This window comes from Phyllobates terribilis, unplaced genomic scaffold (assembly GCF_046119375.1).
Source record: "Phyllobates terribilis strain yellow unplaced genomic scaffold, ASM4611937v1 Scaffold_5__5_contigs__length_657084704, whole genome shotgun sequence".
In the NCBI taxonomy this organism is placed as follows: domain Eukaryota; kingdom Metazoa; phylum Chordata; class Amphibia; order Anura; family Dendrobatidae; genus Phyllobates; species Phyllobates terribilis.
In genome coordinates, this window is record NW_027362765.1 from 518,007,056 (window position 1) to 518,029,064 (window position 22,009).

General features: G+C 41.7%; 1 protein-coding gene across 1 annotated transcript in view; it reads right to left on the bottom strand.

Annotated features, from left to right (window-relative positions):
• The window catches only part of ALOX5 (arachidonate 5-lipoxygenase), a 128,889-nt gene that overhangs the window by 29,248 nt on the left and 77,632 nt on the right, over positions 1-22,009 (bottom strand). Inside the window, exons 6-9 of the mRNA XM_073685699.1 lie at positions 15,368-15,540; positions 14,039-14,185; positions 11,838-12,041; positions 8,914-9,000 (exon numbers count right to left, since the gene is read on the bottom strand). Coding sequence (XP_073541800.1) covers positions 8,914-9,000; positions 11,838-12,041; positions 14,039-14,185; positions 15,368-15,540 — 611 coding nt within the window. The remainder of the gene's footprint in view (positions 1-8,913; positions 9,001-11,837; positions 12,042-14,038; positions 14,186-15,367; positions 15,541-22,009) is intronic.

Genomic DNA, 22,009 nt, shown 5'->3' on the forward strand with positions numbered 1-22,009 from the left:
AGGAGGAGGAAGAACAGGAGCTCGTTTCCTGCGCTACAGACGGTACTACTTGCACAACTGTCATGCCATCTGTTCAGCATGGATGGCCTGAGGACAGGGTGTGAGGAGGAGGAGAGCATGGTCAGTCGTCCTCTTGGTGAGGACACGGAAGTCTTGCGTCTTTGCAGTCTGGCACACATGGCTGAGTTACGCTGCCTTTCCCGTGACCCTTGCGTTGTCCAAATTTTGGGTGACAGTCATTACTGGTTGGTGAAACTTCTAGACCCACGCTACAAGTAGAACTTTCTGTCTCTTATTCCCTTGCCGGACAGGCCTATTAAAATGGGACAGAATGCCCTTGTTGCGGAATTATTAAAAAAATTCCCATCTGAAAACGCTGTAGGCAGAGGTCACAGTTCGTTGGATAACCAAGGAGTACAGACGAGAGAGACACAAATGCAATCCAGCAGAGGCAGGGGAACACTGTCAAAGTTCCGGGACAGTTTTCTCAGACCCATCGCACAGGCCCTGAGGCGCGGGGTACGCTCACAAAGAGGGAAAAGTTTCGGAAGATGCTGAGGGAGAACTTTGCCGACTGTACCAACTTCCTCTGTGATTCCTCTGTGCCTTATAATATTGGGTATTCAAGCTGGACATGTGGCATGAACTGGCTCTCTACGCCTTGGAGGTCCTGGCCTGCCCTGCCGCTAGCGTTTTGTCAGAGTGGGTTATAAATGCCGCTGGTGGAATTATAACCGATAGGCGCATCCGCCTGTCAACTGAAAATGCTGACAGACTGACACTTATAAAAATGAACAAGGGCTGGATTGGGCCTGACTTCTCAATACCACCGAATGATAGCAGCGTAGCATAAACTGAAATAGTGTTTTTTTTTGGGGAGGTCTAGCTATTCGCATGCACCTCTGTCTTCACACACAGACATGGGTATACGCTCCCTGATTGTGTCTATTTGCTCTTGTCCTCCTCCTTCTCCTGATTCTCATCCTCCACCATCATATCACCACAATATCTACCATATCACCATACCTACGTCTCTTGCAAGGGGCATTGGAGTTCCTCCAAATTTTTGGCAGCTGTTGCATTCACTGCATACACAAACAGTATGGAAGACCAACTTCCTAATAATGGGAACATTGTTTTCAGGAGGCCCTCCAACCTCTACATCTCTTGCAAGGGACATTGGAGTTCCTCCAAATTTTTGGCAGCTGTTGCATTCACTGCATAGGCAAACAGTACGGGAGACCCACTTCCTAATAGTGGGAACATTGTTTTCAGGAGGCCCTCCGACCTCTACGTCTCTTGCAAGGGACAATGGAGTTCCTCCAAATTTTTGGCAGCTGTTGGACTCACTGCATACCCTATAACTGGATAGCAGACCCGCTCCTTTCTAATGAGAACATGTCGTTACTGAGGTCCAGATCTATGTCTCTTTAAATTGGTATTGGAGTTTTTCCTTAATTTTGGCAGCCGTTGGACTCACTGCATACCCTATAACTGGATAGCAGACCCGCTCCTTTCTAATGGGAACAAGTCGTTACTGAAGCCCAGTTCTATGTGTCTTTAAATTGGTATTGGGGTTTTTCCTAAATTTTGGCCGCCGTTGGACTCACTGCATACCCATTTAACTGTATAGCAAACCTGCTCCTTTCTAATGGGAACATGTCGTTACTGTGGCCCACCTCTATGTGTCTTTAAATTGGTATTGGGGTTTTCACAAATTTTGGCAAGCCTTGCAGTCACTCTTGGAGCTGTTGCGTTTCATATTGACCCATAATTTTTTTACCTTTAAGGACAGATTCTACTTCCAAAAACGCGGTACTGCCATGGGCGCAGCTTGTGCGCCGTCGTATGCTAATCTCTTTTTGGCTTACTGGGAAAGAGAGATTTTAGACGCCAGTGCACTCGCCGTTTCCTATGTGCAGTGCTGGTATCGATATATTGATGATCTACTGATTATTTGGCAGGGGCCTGAATCAGAGATTGGAGAATTTATGACGGGGCTGAACCGCAACAGCTCCAACATTAGGTTCACATACAGATACCACAAAAATTCAATTGACTTTCTTGACATCCAATTTAGGGTTGCGAAGGATGGCTCTATTGAAATAGATGTCTTCCGAAAGGAGTCATCTGTAAATTCCTTGTTGCATGCGTCTTCTGCACATAACCCTACAACAATTCGTGCCATTCCCACCGGCCAATTCCTGCGGATGAGGAGAAATTGCTCCTCTGACGCTGGTTTTGAAAATCAAGCATTTGACTTACGAGAACGATTTTTATCTCGTGGTTACAGCAGGAGATGCATCAACAGGGGATATATTAGAGCTAAAAAGACTCCTAGGTCACAGCTGCTGAATAAAAAGACGGACAGGAAATCTGTTGATAATCCTATACGTTTTATTTCTACGTATAATTCTGAGTGGAATACCATCCGCCACATTTTAGAGAGACATTGGAACATTTTGAGGACGGACCCAACATTGGCCACGACCCTGTCTGATCGTCCCTATCTGACCTCAAGACGCAACAACAATGTCAAGGATTTGTTGGTGAGGAGCCACTATGTGGCTCGGCCTGCTCCCCCGCTCGGATCCAGGGGTCCCAGGTGGTGCTTTTTTCCATGTGGTGATTGTGCGGGCTGCTGGAATATGGTGAGGGCACATGAATTTCAATCATCAGATGGTGCAAAACAGTTTAAAATAACCCTCCATATTTCGTGCAATACAGCATATGTGATATACTATGCCACATGTGCTTGTAACTTAATCTATGTGGGCCTCACCTCTAGGGAGCTGAGGGTCCGAACGAGGGAGCATGTGCGAGACATTTTGGCAGCTAAAGAAGTCTTGGACCTGATGGGTCTTAAGACAATACAGAGACATTTCAGATCCACACATGGATGTGATCCATCCTCTTTTAAGGTCCGAGGCATAGATCGAGTTCGCTGTGGCATTAGGGGAGGCGGCATGAAACGCCTCCTTGCCCAAATGGAGTGTCGCTGGATCGTTACACTCGATACAGTGACACCAAAGGGATTAAATGAAAAACTTAGTTTCTCCTCTTTTGTGTAGTGTGGTCTCTTTTCTCTTCGTTGTTTTTTTAATATGAACTGATGTTAATTGGTGTTTTTTTGTCCTTATTTTAGAATTCTGTATCCTCTATCGGAGTGACGGTTTACATTTCATGATTCCTGACCTATCGTTCGCTACGGTTTATATGGACATTCTACATGGAACAGGATATCTGCACGCAGTCCTGTATCTCCTCATGGTGTGGGGGGAAGATCTTGACCCATATGCCTTTATTTTGTGAACATAGGACCTCTCTCTTTTTATAAGTGTGACGAGTAACCAACAAATTAAAATGTTTTGAGGGGCCCTTGATTGAGATATAAATATGACCGATTTGTAATGGTGTTATCTGTAATAAGTGCACCCGCGCACATGTGGAGTCCCCCATATGTAACATAATTTAGATGACAATTTCTCTTTATTGGGACTCGATGTGGACATGGGTCTCATGTGGTCAACTTCACATTATGGGTATGTGTGCAATACGTGATAGGGGATGGTGAATGGAGCGCAGAGTACCGGATCGGTGCCACTGGACTTAATTTCTGAGGGTTTCTTGGCCCACCATCTTGTGGGCGCCCCAACTTTTCTGTGTTCCATGATTGATATGTTCTTCCCTCCCCCCCTCCCTATGCCCCTCTTTTTTTCATTATTTTGGTATATCCATGTATGAATGATGCATTTAATTTGTGATATTTGATATTCAATATTTGATGCTAATGGGTTAATACCTGCATAGCGCTTGTTCGGGGATCTCCCCTCCCGTTCTCTGTACGTTGCCGGACGTGCGCATACGCCGCTATGTCCGGATTCACAGTCAATGACACAGCTGCGGCTGCAGCTTAAAAGAAACATACAATACTGCTTTCATCAGGTCATTCCCCTTGAAGAAGGTGCCGTGAGCACCGAAACGTGCGTAGGAGCACTGAACCAAGCGGTGCAATCACACAGGGCAGGTAATTACCATGCTGTTATGTTTGCATTTTTGATTATTAATAATTACAATTATACACTCTTATGCATATTTACTGAGGCCGGATCTGTGACTTGGATACATGGTCCCTGAGTCATGGGGTTGACTATTCTAGAAGGATATTTCTTGCCTTATACATAAGATTTACTATAACCCCATATGTGCACGATATACATTTTCATGCACACCTGTGACTCGGGACAAGTGTCAGGTACACACGGATCCGTGACCCGTTTTTGCCCCCTTTTTTTCACCTGTTGTTTGCACTGCACTGATTGTGAGCCTACATCTGGATCTTGTTCTAAATATTTATGAGGAATTTTTCTCTTGTACTGTTGCTAATATGAGCACAGTTCTTTTATTATCATGTTTGTATGATTAGTGTTTAATAAAATCATGATTATTTCTAAAACGGTAAATGTTTGGATCTTTTTATGACTCTACATTTGTGCTTTGTAGGTATATTATACCCTTTAACTGTATAGCAAACCCGCTCCTTTCTAATGGGAACATGTCGTTACTGTGGCCCACCTCTATGTGTCTTTAAATTGGTATTGGGGTTTTCCCAAATTTTGGCAGCCCTTGCAGTCACTCCATGAGCATTCCCAATATAGGAGACCCACTCCTTTATAATGGGAACATTTTTTTTACTAAGGCCCTCCTCTATGTCTCTTCAAAGGGGTATTGGGGTGTGTCCAAATTTTTGGCAGCCCTTGCAGTCACTGCATACCCAATAACAGTATAGGAGACCCACTCTTTAATAATGGGAACAACAAAGCATAGCCGACTGCTGGCCCTTTAAGAAAGTAAGGGCCGCCTGATGGCCCTATAAAAATAGTGTTTGTGACTTTCACAATCCCTCCTTCATAAATGAAACTGGATGTGTCTGATCATATCTCATACACCACATGGCAAGATAAGGTAGTAAAATGTTAAAATGACATTTACCGGTGAATGTATTTTTCACTGTTGAAAGCAATGCAAAAGTGCAAAAACGCATCAAAAACGCTAAGTGTGAACATAGCCCAAGGTGTGGAGGAGCATTTTTGTTTTTGTATATTTATTTTGCCTTATTTACAAGTCATACCCTGGAATAATAAATGAACATCCTTAACATTTTTCGCAGGAAAATCCATTTTGGTTTTGTTTTTGTATGTTTTATTGTGAGTCCGTATAAGTGGCGTAATACCTCTGAAAACATTGTTGAAAGCAGTGACCTGGGAGTCAGAGATGCTTCCAGGGGTCTTCCCCATGCTGTTCTCATGTAATTTGAGCACTGTTCCCATCGATTTGGGCAATTTTTAAGCCCTTTGCAGACCGCTGAGGGGGGGGGGGGGGTGGCTGCCGGAAAAATGCTCCAGTTTCCCATAGACTTACATTGGGCTCGTTACTCGGACCGAGCACCAGAGCATTCCAATTTGCTCGACCCGAGCAACGAGTACCCGAGCATTTTAGTGCTCGCTCATCACTAGTAACAATCCGTCTAATCAATAAATTAAGTTATGTGTAATAATGAGAAATGAAACAGGGAAAAAGTATTGAACACATGAAGAAGGATAAATGTAAAAAGCCATGGAAAGTCATGACATCAGCTGAAATCTATTAGTAATTAGAAAGAAATCCTGCCACTTAGTGATAAATAATACCAGCTGGTTAAACTAATGGCCTACAATGCGGTGAAAACTATAAGAAAACTATAAGTAATGCACAAAACCTCCATGGCCTGTATGCACGTCCACCACACAAGACTCCATTGCTGAACAAAAGCATGTTCAAGCACATTTACAGTTTGCTCAACAACATTTAGTCAAGCCTGTGAAATACTGAGCGAATATAGTCTGGTCAGATGAGCCAAAATTGAATTCTTTGGATGCCATAATTCACACCATTCTTTGGAGGCCAAACGACACTACAAATCACCTAAATAAGACATACTAAAAGTGAAGTTTGGAGGTGGGAACATCATGGTATAGCACTGGCAAACGTCATATCATTGAAGGAAGGATGAATGGACAAATGTACCTAGACATTCTTGATAAAAATGTCATGGCTTGGTTTGGAGGTTCAATCCAGTGACCTCTTTATTTGTGGTCGATTCTCTTGTCTGCTGAGCTATTGCCCTTTTCTTCCCTGTATTTATGCTGATGGTTCCTATTACCTTTATTTTTCCTTTCTGAGTTTACTCCTCTTCAGGTGTTTCCCCCTGTCCCGTTTTAGTTGCTCTATCATATTATGGGTTGGGCTATATATATTCTCCTTTCACTACAGTTCCTTGCTGGCTATACTTCTAAGTGCATTAGTGCTAAGGAGTTCCAACCCTTCAGCGAAGGGACACCTTTTGTATTTCTGCTGTATATTTGTTTGTCTGCCTTCCCACCACCTTTCCTTTCTCCTCAGTTATGTTAGTGAGAGATTATTCCTGTTTCTTTTATTATTCTCCTTAGTTCTTAATTCCCCCTTCATGCATGTGCTTTAAGTTTTCTCACCCTGTTTCTCCTATTCCTCTGCACACTTTCTCTCTCCTGGTTAGCTGTGCACAGCAGCCTCCTCTCTGGTTCCTCAGGAGATATGAGAAACCCCTCGACGGACTTTTAGGGAGCCAGGTCCGAGGTGGTGTTTTTACTTGTGCGGCTAGGGATGGTCTTGTCTTTATAGGGACCAGAAGGGTGTGGGTGCGGCTTCTCTATGTTGTAGGCTTTATTATTCCCGTTACCCCGTATGAGTGAGTTACGTGCTTAACAAAAATTTGCTGCAATCTACCAGGATGATGAAGATGAAACGAGGGTGGACATTTCAGCAAGACAATGATCCCAAACACAGTCTCAAGGAAACTCTCAATTGGTTTCAGAGAAAGAAACTAAAGCTGCTAGAATGACCCAGCCAATCACCTGGGTCATTTATGGAGCTTTATGGAAGGAACTAAAGCTCAGAGTTCATAGAAGGAGCCCACGGAACCTTCAGAATTTGAATTGTGTTTGTGTGAAAGAATGTTCTAAATCACACTTGAGCAATGCATGCGACTAGTTTCTCCATACAGGAGAAGCTGTCATCACCACCAAAGGTTTTTGTATGAAATATTAAATAAATTTCAGTAAGCGTGTTCGATACTTTTTCCCCGTGCAATTTTTCATTATTACACATAACTTACCGTATTTTTTTGGACTATAAGACACACTTTTTTCCTCCAAAGTTTTGGAGGAAAGTGGGGAGTGCGTCTTATAGTCCGGATGTACAGTCCAGCTGTAGATGATGGGGGTTGTGTGGGGAGCGGCAACAGCGGAGGAGCGGGTTACAGGAGGTAGGTGCCGCCTGCTGCAGCTTACATTGTGCCCGCTGTTAAAGAAAATTAATATTCTTTGCTCCCCATGCCCATGGCAGTGGAGAGCAATGAATATTCATTTTCCTTAATAGCGCGCACAGTGTTAGCTGCAGCCACCAGCCCCTGCATCTTCTCTGCGATCATATGTGCACGCTATAAAGGAAAATGAACATTCACTGCACCCCATGCCCATGGTCCCAGGCGTGGGGAGCAGTGAATATTCTGGCAGCTCACCTCAGCGTGTGAGGGCGCATGACAGTGACATCATGCGCTGCTTACAAGCTGAGATCAGCTGCTAGCATCAGAACATGACACAGCGTTGGAACAGAGGGAAGGGGAGTAGAATCCTTTACTTTTTTATGTGTGCAGAGTGATGGGGATGGGGGTGGCATGAATACCAGGATGGGGATGGGGGTGCCATGCATGCTAGGATGGGGGTGCCATGCATATCAGGATGGGGGACCATGTATACCAGGATGGGGGGCCATATATACCAGGATGGGGGTAGGAGCCATGTATACCAGGAGGAGGACGGGGGCAATATATACCAGGATGGGGGCATATATATATCAGGATGGGGGGCGTTACCCCTATAACAGTGTCAGTAGCATTCCCCCTCTCCCAGAACAGTGCATCATGACCACATTTTTTTTTGCTTAAACTTTTTTTCTATTTTCCTCCTCTAAAACCTAGGTGCGTCTTATGGTCTGCTCCGTCTAATTATCCGAAAAAAATATGGTAATTTGTGGACATCTATGGTTTGATTTCTTTGCCTGTGTTGTTACCAATATCTAGTGAGAATTTAATGTCAATAGCACCATTAGAAATATACTTACCTAGAAAATTGGTGACAGGTTCCATACTTATTTCACCAGCTGAATGTTGTTGCCTTATTGAGTTATTAAACTTATTGTATTTTTCAATTATAAGATACACTTTTAGAAAATGTCGGCGGCGAGTGGAGTCCCTGAACTTCCCATTGATTTTCCGGTGGTGGGCTACGAGAATATGGCCGCCGGAGGCAGCACATGAGTAGAATAGGATCTTGGCTCCTGAGATCTCAAACTGTGCTTGCACCGCCTCTGGCGTCCATTTTCCGAAGCCCACCGCCGGTAAATCAGTGGGAAGCGGTGCGGGGACCCTGCTCACCTCCAACATTTTCTGAAAGCCCAGGGCCCGCAGCATCGCCCCAGTCCTGCCGCCAACTTCCTGCAGCTGTGACCCTGCCTCCTGTGACCCCGCTCCACCGCTGCCCTCCCGGGAAGCTATCGTAAATTTGGACTATAAGACGCACCACCATTTTATTATAAATGTTTATTTTCCTGTTTTCCTCCTCAAAATTTGGGGTGCGTCTTATGGTCCGATGCGTCTGATAGTCCGCACAATACGGTATAATATGTTACATTTTTCTGTATCACCATATCCTAAGAAAAACATACAGAAAAACATATACTACTAATAGTGCAACAACCATAGTAGTAGTATAGAATATCTTTCTACATCATTAGCAAGTAACAAAAGCTGAAGAATAAAATGCATATGAATCAAACCTTATCGAAGAGGCCACATTCACAAATTAGCTGCTCCCGTGCCTTCGTGTTGATTGCTATAGTGAATCTTACATGCGGTATCAGAAGCTGAAACATAAAATGAAGCGCACATTAAAACATTTAGGGGGAGATTTATTAAAACTGACGCAAAGAGAAAGAAGAGTAGCCAATAACAACCAGATTCCAGCTCTGAGAAGCCATTTTTAGAAATAACAAAAAGTCATCAATAGGCAACAGTTTAATTTTTCTATTTGCCTATTTTTTTTATAAATAGTATTAGAATACATATCTATATATAATAAGATTTATTGTTTAATTGATAGTTTTGTTTCAACTGTTATTAATGCTTTTCATTCAGTTTCTAGAGCAGTGTTTCCCAAACCCCAGTCCTCACAGCCCCCAACAGATCATGTTTTCTGGATTTCCTATATTCAGTATTTGCATACCCACCTGATTCTCATTCTGAAGTTTTGCATATTTTATGAGAACAAAGTTCTTTGTTGTAGGTTGCATATAAAAGTCCACATACTGGTTAAAGAAGCATTCCCATCAAAGCACTGTGTACTTACAATTGCGCCTTTTGCCTTTCTATGACATTACGAGATCATAAACAGACTAGTTGAATCCTTCTAAGCTCTATATAGAAACAGTAAGTCTCTTTTCTCTGCACAAGTCATCCCCCCTTTTCAACCTCTGACCCAGCTGCTCCGCTCCTCCCCCTGCCAGGGACTTTTGCAGTGACATAGCATTGTAGTCCTAATGATGACTCGTGCAGAGAAAAGAGACTTCCCGTTTCTACATAGAGCTTAGAAGGATTCAGCTAGTCTGTTCTTGATGTCATAGACCTAATGGAAAAGAGAAGAATTAACTGGGAAAAAAGGCAAAATGAGCAATTGTAAGTGCACAGTGCTGTATAATATGATGACTGCAATATATTAAGAGGATAAAAACTTTGATGGGAGGAGGAGTGCTTCTTTAACCAGTATGTGGACTTTAATATGCAACAGACAACACAGAGACCTTTGTTCTCATAAAATGTGCCAAACTTCAGAATGAGAATCAGGTGGGTATGCAAATACTTATACTCAGTGCTAAGGTACTATGGGGAAGCAGAAAATTGAACTTTGCATTTTTTGGCTGCAGTGAGATTTGGCAGTAACACAGTATACTATTAAACTGAAGTTATCCACCTAAATAATTTTGTGTATTTATCTCATAGATTTGAAATTCATTTTGCAGCTTGTAAAATATCCAAACATTCAAAAAAAAACCTGGAATTGCACAAACTGGTGACTAATACATGTGGAAATGCACTCAAGAAAAAAAAAGGAAGAACTCTTATATTATCTGTTAAGCAATGATGTCCTCCCTTGGTTTATTGCAAACATCTTTTAGCCTTCAATTGGAAGTGAACACATTTTTATTCTATAAAAATCTTACATTATTTTTTTTTGGAGATTAGATTTTTGCAAAAGGTTTACATTTTGTAGTCTATTGAGGAAGGGCACTTTAACTTTTTAGGTATTTTGGCAGCATCTAATGGTCAGCAAGAGAAAAGTGGATGAAATCTAGCAATCATTAAAGGGGTTTTCCCATGAACAAAAGTTCATTTTAATCAATAGATCTTGGAATATTAATAACTTCCACAATTGAATGTATTTAAATAAAATGTTCCTGTGCTGAGATAATCTTATAAATGTGCCCCTGCTGTGTACTGTGTAATGGCTGTGTCTGACCGTACAGGGACATGGTCTGATCATACCACATCTCCTGGACAGGGGAGGAAGAAAAAGAGTATACAGACATTACAGCACGGGATCACAGCTGATTCTTTCTTTGAAATACAACATTGTTTAAAAACAGGCAGGAAATGTTTTGCCGCACAAAAAGAATCAGCTGTGATCCCGTGCTGTAATGTCTGTATACTCTTTTTCTTCCTCCCCTGTCCAGGAGATGTGGTATGATCAGACCATGTTCCATACAAGGTCAGACACAGACATTACACAGGGGAACACTTATAAGATTATCTCAGCACAGGAACATTTTATTAAACACATCCAATTGTGGAACTTATTATTATTCCAAGATCTATTGATTAAAATGAATTTTCGTTCGTGGGAAAACCTCTTTAACCTCTCACATTGAAGATTGAGTTTGTTGCAGAGCAGGACAAATTTAGAAGATTAATAAATATATATTGTAGGAAAACATTTACTATAATCTAAATGTACTCATTTATTACTCTGTTCATTTTGGGCTTAAGAGTTTAGTGGACGTTCCTATTCAGTGATTGACACGTCTCTGAATGTACACTTATACAAAGAAATGACCAATCATTGAGTAGAACCATCCACTTTCCTTTGTAACATAACCCTTTCCCAATATTCATTCTACATGTATATGATGGATATGGGGAATAGGGAGCAAGTTGAGCTCACTCCATACACTGTGGGTGCTGCCTGCGTTATACAGCCAGCACATGCTAGTTAGCTCTGATTGCTGTTGCCAACCACTTCGATGCCACTGCCTCTACCAATTGAGCATGGCCTAAAATATCCTACTATTTCCTTATTTTAATATTTCCATGATGTGACAGGAAATGTACAATCTAGCACAAATTAGAATTACACAAGACTTCATCTTAAAATACTTGTTGCTCAAGTTTCTATTAAGTGGAAAATAGTTGTAAAGATATTCTATGTACCCACATGTCTTTGTAATTGGTTATTGTATGTTGGACAAGTTCTCTGTGTATGCCCCAACATACAATAAACCATGAGCGGTGGCTATTACACAAATGAACATTTCCTTGAATAGCCGCCTAAATCACATTTCCCAGCAGTCAGCTACATCATACATCTTAAATTTGCAACATCAAAGTAACACATTGCATAATATGTGTAACATATAGAAAAAGATATTACCTTGAAAATAGGGTGAACTGCAGGTAGTTGACGGTACATTGCAATCGCAAATACTTCCGTAAGGAGATGGGTCCTCAGAAGGTGGGTAACTGTCTGATGAATGTGGAAATCAGATGATCTGGCCCATATCTTAGCTAATAGCCAATCATACTTAGCATCAGATGGCAGAAATATTGGATTTTCTGGTCCTGGTGTTTGGCTCAGCTATACAGTACAAAGCAACAGAATTGTGTTATGTCCACATAAATTAATAATTACATTCTTTTGCTTTTACAAAAGAGTGCTCCAATAGTTGGGAGAGATGTTTAGAGAATAAAATTGTCCTTACATCTCATAAACTCTATGGTCAACATGATCAGAGGGAAGTTCCCTGTGTAAGCCCATTCGCACCCCCACAATGTGATTATGAGGTGTCAGTGGGTCACAATGACAAATGGAGGCCGTACAACATAGAATCATAGAATGGTAGAGTTGGAGGGGACTTCCAGGGTCATCATGTCCAAACCCCTGCTCAATGCAGGATTCACTCAACCATCTCAGACAGATGTCTGTCCAACCTCTGTTTGAAGACGTCCATTGAAGGAGAACTCACCAACTCTCGTGGCAGCCTGTTCCACTCATTGATCACCCACACTGTCATTTTTTTTTTTCTAATATCTAATCTGTATCTTCTCCCTTTCAGTTTCATCCCATTGCTTCTCCTGTTTCCATGTGCAAATGAGAATAAGGATGATCCCTCTACACTGTGACATACCTTGAGATATTTGTAGAACAATAACTGCTACATTGCTGGACAGAAGGGCGTGAGTAGGGTCCAAACCCGTACTGCAAACTCAGAATAACCTCGGCACTCAATAGCACACACACTGCTACAGCACCAGGAATTAGCGTTGGATACCGCGTTCCTCCACTTACCACGTGCATTCCTCCATATTCACCTACTTGGGGTCTCAGACAAGCCCTATCCAGCTAGTTACACTGCGTCCTTTCTCCCTTTCCAAAATCCGCCAGCAGTCTATTTATTACTGATGAAGGTCAGATAGACCGAAATGTTTCTTATTTTGACTTTGGACTGCATTAAAATATTTTTCCCTGTATGAACTATTGAGTGCCGAGGTTATTCTCAGTTTGAGATATTTGTAGACATCCTACAGGTCAGCCATAGCAAGTAAGTTTAGGCCCTGCCTAAGACAAGAGAGGTCCTGTTTCTAGAAAAAAACAATGCAAATCCTATTTTTAATCTGAAACACCCTCTTTAACTTAGGTCTGTTTTGGAATGTAGCAGATAAAATACAAAATAACCAGAGAAAGCCAAAGGGAACACTGTGAAACTATGCAACCTCCAGTTTGACATTATCATTGCATAACAAATTCACCCAGTGTTGAATGCTGTTGAGCCACTTTTTCTTCAAATACTAAGGACAGATTTACTATTGTGAGTATGCCTCAACTATTGGCTTTACAAGGAGGGATGTGGCTTAAGATGTGACAACATGTGCCAAAATTTAGTCACAAAAAAATATCAATGTAACCATGAAATACAGGTGTATTGCTATCAGTGTGTCAAGAGTGGGAGAAGAGGGTTGCATTGACAATCCAACACAATGGGCAGCACTTTAAACACATTTTATAAGTGGTCATAAACTTGTAAAAAAAACTCATGAAAGAATAAAGTTGCGTTAAAACCAAGCACACCATTGTTTTTCTTATGAAATTCTCAATCAGTTTGATGTGTCACATGACCCTCTTTCCATTGAAAAAAATAAAGTTGGATCCAAATTGTCCGACTTCAAAATGGCCGCCATGGTCACCACCCATCCGGAAAAGTTTTCCCCCTCCCATATACCAATGTGCCACAAACAGGACGCTGATATCACCAACCATTCCCATTTAATTTAGGTGTATCCATATAAATGGCCCACCCTGTAGTATAAGGTAAGACAGAAGTGACCTGTCCAAATATAGAACCGGATTAATAAATCTACTCATAATGTCTTTAAGATTTAAAACTGTCTAACAGTAAACTGATCATGACCTCCTGTTTTGCTAGAGGCCAATGACCCCTCAATATCAATGGAAGTGACGTTCCATAAAAAATGGCAAGGCAATAACATTGATCTTCTTCATAAAGCTCATGACCAGACCTAAACTCAATTCCATGACTGTTTATTTGAAATTCTTAAACTTTGCACTGACAGTACCTGTATAGCAATTGGTACAATTTTGTTCTCAAGATTTTTGTACAATAAGCAGATGGGTGCAGCAATGAATTGCATGGTGCATGGATCAGTTTTGTTTGCAGAGATGCCATCAAGCAGATGAAAATCAACAATGAAGATGTTATCTTGCTGTAAAAACGAGATAAAGCACAGATTCTATTACATACATCATTTGGATACTATTCTCTAGAGGGTCATATTTTTCTCTTAAAGTGAAATTTATAATAATAAGGTAATTGGACCTACATCAAAGGATATAGTTTTACCCTGGTCCCTTAAATCCGAATTTCTCATGTGCTCTGAACAATATAGGCCTTTATCAGTAGAGGAAATAAAAACTATTCTTGCATATAATTGAGATGTACAACACAGATTGCTAAAACAATGCTCCCTGCTACGATAATACAGCTATTGGCTGAAACTTTCAGGCTCTGCAGGCCCCAGTTTGGCAAATTCCCCTTTATCGCTGAATACCATGCAACATTTAAGGTTCTCAGAAGGTCCATTTTATTAAGGGGATTGCCCACTACTGGACAACCTACTTTTTAACTGCTTCAGAGCCCCAGATATGAATCACTTGATACTCTCCTCCCAGAGCAGCGCCATTCCAGTGTTGTCTCTTCTTGCTGTTCACATGACATTGTTGCATTGATTAACGCTAATCATTTGCAGCCCGTCAGTATTCCGTCAAAGTGGACATCTGCTTTGACAGATTAATAAAGGCTGCAGACAATCAGTAGCCACTGATTGGTAGTCTCTACATAACAATGTCACATGACCAGCCAGGATAGACAGAGCTGACATTGTGGGAATGGCGCCACTCTGAGAGGAGAGTATCAGGCGGCACTGTCATGTTGTACATGCAGTCTGTTCTGTGAACAGCATGGTATAGAGAGGGAGAAGCTGAGCAGAACTATGTATAGGATTGTTGGAAAATATTCAGTATAACTTATATTTTACTTATTGAATTCCCTGGTGTTTGTATGTATATGAGTCCAGTGGGTGGTCACTAGTAATTGACAGCTATCTCTGAATGCACTTTCATAAAGGGAAGTCTGTCAATCAGTTAATAGCGCCACCCACTGGACTCATGTATACAAACACCAGGGATATCAATGAATAAAATGTAAGTTTTACTGAAACTTTTCCTGCAAAAATGTATGTGAATCTGCTCAGCTCCTCATGCTCTATAACATCCTGCCTGCAGATCAGATACCATTTTCACCATGTTGGGTTTCCTTTAAGAAGTAGATAACCCCTTTCATTATGGCATTTGTCTGGAGTTTTACTTTAAGATAACTGTTCATTTACCTCCATTTCTTTCTCCAATGTAATGTTCCGCTCAAGGCTGCATTCCACCATTTCTTGGGTTACTGGGAAATTCTCTGGTAATTTCTTGCATTTTTTGATTAGAACTGGATTGCAGCCATTGAGAAACTGATATCCAAACATGAAGTCTTCCTGCCAGTGCTGCATTACGTACTCTACAAAATAAAAGATGAAAGATTAAATGCTTGAGTCAAACAATTCTTTGAGCCTTGTGCTTTCTGTTGATTAAACCCCGCTAATATATTCTGCAATGCTGTACAGAGATTGTCATCACACACAGCAATTTTTGTCTCCACCTGGGCTATTAATGTAAATGTTTTTGTGGGAAAACCATGAAAAACATGAAAAGATGGTGCAAACACCCTATTTGTGTGGTCCTTGGCTTGATTTAAATCTAGAACTACTGTTGAGCAAAGCATCAGCACTAACCATTGAGCCACTAAATTGCCAAACTACACTGTGTACAAAATTATTAGGCAAGGGAGTATTTTTACCATATCATTATTTTTATGTATATTTTCCAACTCCCAAGATGTATAAACTTGAATGCTTATTGGATAAAGCAGATCCGGTTTGCAGAATTATTAGGCAGCTTGTTTTCTTCAGGTAAAATGGGCAAAAAAAGATGTTTAACTGAATCTGAAAGGTCAATTTTTTTAAAAAGTCTTATAGAGGGATACAGCACTCTTGAAACTACTAAGATATTGGGGTGTGATCACAATTGTTCATTTTGCCTTTCTACCCAGCTAATTCTTCTCTTTTATCTGCCCTGTGTAGAAACACAGGGCAGATAAATATTATATAATATTATATTATATATCCTTATATAAATCATATTCCCCTCTTCAATTCCTGACCCAGCTGCTCCCTCCTCCCCTTGCCAGGGACTTTTGCAGTGACTCATGACTCATACAGGGAAAATAGACTTCTTATTTTTATATAGAGCTTAGAAGGATTCAGGTAGTCTGTTTTTAATGACGTGATGTCATAGACCTAATGGAAATAAAAAGAATTAGATGGGTAAAAAGGCAAAATGAGCAATTGCAAGTACACAGTGCTATGTAATATGATGTCTGCAATATATTAAGAGGACACAAACTTTGATGGGAGTGCTTCTTTAAAGATGTAAGAATAATGACAAACAGTTCCTCACCACTTTCAAGTCCACACTCACTGAAGCAAAACAAACCTACTTCTCATCTCTCATATCCTCCCTGTCTCACAACCCAAAACAGCTATTCAACACTTTTAATTCTCTCCTCTGTTCCGCAGCACCTACTCCCTCTCCTCTCACCTCAGCTGAAGACTTTGCCTCATTCTTCAAGCAGAAGATTCATAACATCAGAGAAAGCTTTGGCCTACAGCCCCTCCTCATAACTACTCAGTCCTCTTCCTCCAAAACCAACTTCTTTGCTATTACAGAAGATCAACTTTCCTCTCTAGTCTCAAGATCACAACTCACCACCTGTTTACTTGACCCGATTCCATCCCATCTAATCTCAAACCTCACCACAGTCTTCATCCCAACCCTAACCCATCTCTTCAACCTATCATTTACAACTGGTGTTTTCTCCTCATGCTTCAAACATGCCTCGATCACACCCATCCTCAAAAAGCCCTCCCTTGACTCATCCTCTGAGTCTAGCTATCGCCCCATGTCACTTCTCCCCTGTGCCTCAAAACTACTGGAACAACACATCTGTCTTGAACTGTCCTCCCACAACTCCTCTTGCTCCCTCTTTGACCGCTTACAATCTAGCTTCTGACCACATCATTCCACTGAAACTACCCTGGCTAAAGTCACCAATGACCTACTAACCGCCAAATCCAAGCGACACTGCTATGTCTTTCTCCTCCTGGACCGATCCTCTGCTTTTGATACAGTGGATCATTCCTTCTTTCTAAAGATTTTCTCATGTTTTGGCATCACAAACTGGGTCCTATCTAGGATCTCTTTATACCTAGCAGACTGGAGATTCAGCGTCTCCCACTCACACACCACCTCCTCATCTCGTCAGTGTCCCCCAAAGTTCAGTTCTAGGACCCCTGTTCTTCTCCATCTACACCTTCAACCATGGATATCTTATAGAGTCCCTCGGCTTTCAGTATCATCTCTATGCTGATGACACACAGATATACCTCTCTGGACCCGATATCACCTACTTACTAACCAAAATCCCACAATGTCTGTCCGCTATTTCATCCTTCTTCTCTGATAGATTTCTAAAACTTAACATGGACAAAACAGAATTCATCATTTGTCCCCCATCTCACTCATCCACCCCAACATACCTATCCATTAAAGTAAATGACTGCTCACTCTAACCAGTCCCGCAAGCTCGCTGCCTCAGGATAACCCTGGACTCTAATCTTTTCTTCAAACCACATATCTAAGCCCTTTCCACTTCCTGCTGACTCCAACTCAAAAATATTTCCTAGATCCGTACATTCCTTAATCAAGAATCTGCAAAAAACTAGTGTATCCCCTCATCATCTCCCGCCTCAACTACTGCAACCTCCTGCTCTGTGGCCTCCCTTCTAACACTCTCACACGCACCCCTCCAATCTATCCTAAACTCTGCTGCCCAACTAATCCACCTGTCCCCCCGCTATTCCCCGGCCTCTCCTCTCTGTCAATCCCTTCACTGGCTCCCTATTGCCCAGAGACTCCAGTTCAAAACCCTAACCATGGCATACAAAGCCATCCACAATCTGTCTCCTTCATACATCTGTGACCTAGTCTCCTGGTACTTACGTGCACGCAACCGCCGATCCTCACAAGCTCTCCTTCTCTACTCCCCTCTTTTCTCCTCTTCCCACAATCACATACAAGATTTCTCCAGTGCATCCCTCCTACTCTGGAACTCTCCACCCCAACATATCAGAATCTCGCCTACCGTGGAAACCTTCACAAGGAACCTGAAGACCTACCTCTTCCGACAAGACGGCAACCTGCAGTAACCCTCGTTTGCACCATACCGCTGCACGACCAGCTCTACCCTCACCTACTGTATCCTCATCCATCCCTTGTACACTGTGAGCAGGGTCCTCCCTCCTCCTGTACCAGTCGGTGATTTGTATTGTTTAAGATTATTGTGATTGTTTTTTATTATGTATAACCTTATCACATGTAAAGTGCCATGGAATAAATAGCACTATAATAACAATAATAATGACATGGTCCCACTTCACATGACCTAAACCCTATTGAGAACTCGTGGGCCTTTCTTAAATTTAGATTTACAGATTTAGATTTAGAGTGAAGGAAAAATAGTCACCTCTCTGAACAGTGTCTGGGACGCAATGCTTGGTGTGCTGTCCAAAAAGTTGATCGTCAACAGATTAAGAAACTGACAGACTCAATGGATGGAAGGCTTAGGACTGCTATTGAAAAGAATGGTGGCTATATTGGTCACTGATATTTTTTTTGAAATGTCAGAAATTTATTTTTGTTTGGTTATTATTATCACTTTAACAGATTAAAATCAACAATTGAGATGAGAAAATTTGCATTTCTCATTTAGTTGCATAATAATTTTACACACTAATAATTGTCCAATAATTCTGCGCAAAGATATTCTCCTAAAAATGACAAAATCTTATTAACCGTTTGTATTGACTGACAGCACTGTAATTAAATACTAAAATGAATCATCAAAAATACAAATTGCCTCATATTTGTGCACACACTATATATCACAACATAGCTCAAAAAAATTAAGGGGAACATTTGTACAGAACAGTATAACCCCAAGTCAATTATACTTCGGGGAAATCAATGTAAACAGTTAAGAAGCAGAAGTGATTTTGAATCAATTTCACCTGCTTTGGTGCAAATGAAAGTAATAACTGATGCACATGAAATGCAATACTAAGACAAACCGCAAAAGGAATGAATTTGCAGTTGGTGGCCATTTAGGTAGTGTCCTTGTGAGCATGAGGAGGCACCTGCAGTTTATTTAGGTTGCACAGTTGGTCTAGCTCCTCCAAGATGGCACATTCATATATGCGGTAGCAAGAAGGTTTGCTGTGTCTCATGGCACAGTCTCAAGAGCATGGAGCAAATACCAGGACACAACCGGACTGGGACAAAAAAGCAGCCCTGCCACCCGAACCCCACCAGCCCACATACTATAACACCTTCACGCCCCACTCAGTGAATTTTGCTTTTACGTTGTCGTGCCCCTCAACATTCTCTTAGGGTATGTGCCCACGTAGCGTTTTACAAGCGTATTTGATGCGGAATTTCCGCAGCGGAAACGCTTGTAAAACGCTTGGTTATCCGCACCCCATGGTCCCCAATGAGTTTCTGCAAGTTCTATGCCCTTGCTGCGGATTTTTCCGCAGCGTTTTTGATGCGCACAAAAATCCGCAGCATGTTAATTAATTTTGCGTTTCCGCATGCGGAATTGCCTTTGTAATGCAATCAAAAACGCAAGGCAATTCCGCATGTCGAAAACGCGCAAAAAACGCGCGATAAACGCTTGCGGAATTCCGCATGCGTTTTTCCGGGAAAGGACATGCAGAAATGAAGCAGAAAATTTCTGCTTCATTTCCGCAACGTGGGCACATAGCCTAAAAGGAGTTATTTGAAGAGCCACATGTGAATGGCGCCGCAGTGCGTATGATCAACCACGGCTCTATTTACATGGTGCTCTACAGAGCTCCGTTTCTCTGGATCGTCGGAGATAGGAGATAACTTCCAAACTTGGGATAGCCCATTTAAACAGGTTTTTCATGATTTATTTTTATATGTAGAAAATAATAAACCAATAATGACAATCCAGAAGTCCAATGTCGCCAAGGACTTGTGCAAACAAGCGTATAAATCAGGCGTGTGCTATCCGATGTTTTATCAGATCGCACACTGACCGATGTTATGCAATGAGGCCGTAGAGAGAAACATTTTTTTCTCATACTGATTCAGTGTGAGAAAAAAAATCGTATCATGCAGCGATTTGACTCTGAAATTGGATGAGACTCACCCATTCAAGTTTATGAGTATGAAAAAAAACCGGATGCCACAGTATAGCATCCAATATGTACGGATACATTACAATTCTGTAACATAGGAAACTGTAAATAGTCGTGTAAAAGATTAATAGCTGGTGAGAAAAAAGAAAACTGACTGCACACTGATGACAAGTGAGAAGAAAATCGTCCCACTTTTCTGTATGAAAATAATAGATACTTATACATGATGCACAGATAAGAAATATAGGTATCGTACAATGCCAAAGATTTCACTGACTTCTTACATTACATGAGAGATATCTATTGTAAATTCTACAATAGCTCAAAAACCGGCGAATCATCGCAGCGCACAGTGCACGACCTGGGGGGATTCAAAAGTCTGCAGTCACACAGAATGAAAAAATTATTCTAGACCGGACAGTATAGTCCTCCATACAGTATTATGGACACCATATAGTCCTCCATACAGTATTATGGGCACCACATAGTCCTCCATACAGAATTATGGGCACCACATAGTCCTCCATACAGAATAATGGGCACTACATAGTCCTCCATACAGAATAATGGGCACCACATAGTCCTCCATACAGAATAATGGGCACCACATAGTCCTGCATACAGTATTATGGGCACCACATAGTCCTCCATACAGAATTATGGTCCCCACATAGTCCTCCATACAGTATAATGCCCTCCACATAGTCCTCCATACAGTATAATGGCCCCCACATAGTCCTCCATACAGTATAATGGCCCCCACATAGTCCGCCATACAGAATAATGGGCCCATATATTACTCTATACAGTATAATGGGCCCCATATATTGCTCCATACAGTATAATGGACCCCATATAATGCTCCATACGGTATAATGGGCCCTATATATTACTTCATACAATTTATTGGGCCCCATATATTACTTCATACAGTTTAATGGGCCCCATATAATACTCCATACAGTATAATGGACCCCATGTATTACTCTATACAGTATAATGGGCCCCCTATATTACTCAATACAGTATAATGGGCCCCATATAATGCTCCATACATAAAAAAAAAATCAAATACCTCACCCCATTCCCCACTGCTCTGGTCTCCTCAGCGTCTTCTGACCTTCTGCACTGCTCGGCACAGAGGGCGCTATAGTGAAAATCATCGTGCCTGCTGCGCTGAGAACTCACAGAGCTCAAACACAGAGGGGGAATGATGGGAGAGGGAGCGTCAGGGGACGACTCCCTCACCCATCATTGTTTTCAACTGTATTGGCATCCAGGATGCCGAAAAACAGTTGAAAGTATGACGCGATGGGTGGGGGGCCACGACTCATGATCCCAACAGAGTGCCGAGTCGCCGACGGCTAGTGGACCCATCCATTCGTCGAGGGCTTCGGCACTAGCCCGGGTACGCCGGGTGGTGATGGCAGCCCTAATATATGTGTCATAACTGAGCACTACCAAATCTTAAACAGTGGGTGAAATGCTTTCAGGACACACACCTTTAAAACAAAGGGATTTATAAAAAGAATAAAAGCAGCACACCGATTAAATAAGAGCAAAGTGGAGGACTCTTCTTTATTAGCCCTTGTGGCCATGTTTCGGTTCCATAACAGAGAAATGTTCTGTTATGCATCCGAAATGTTGCCA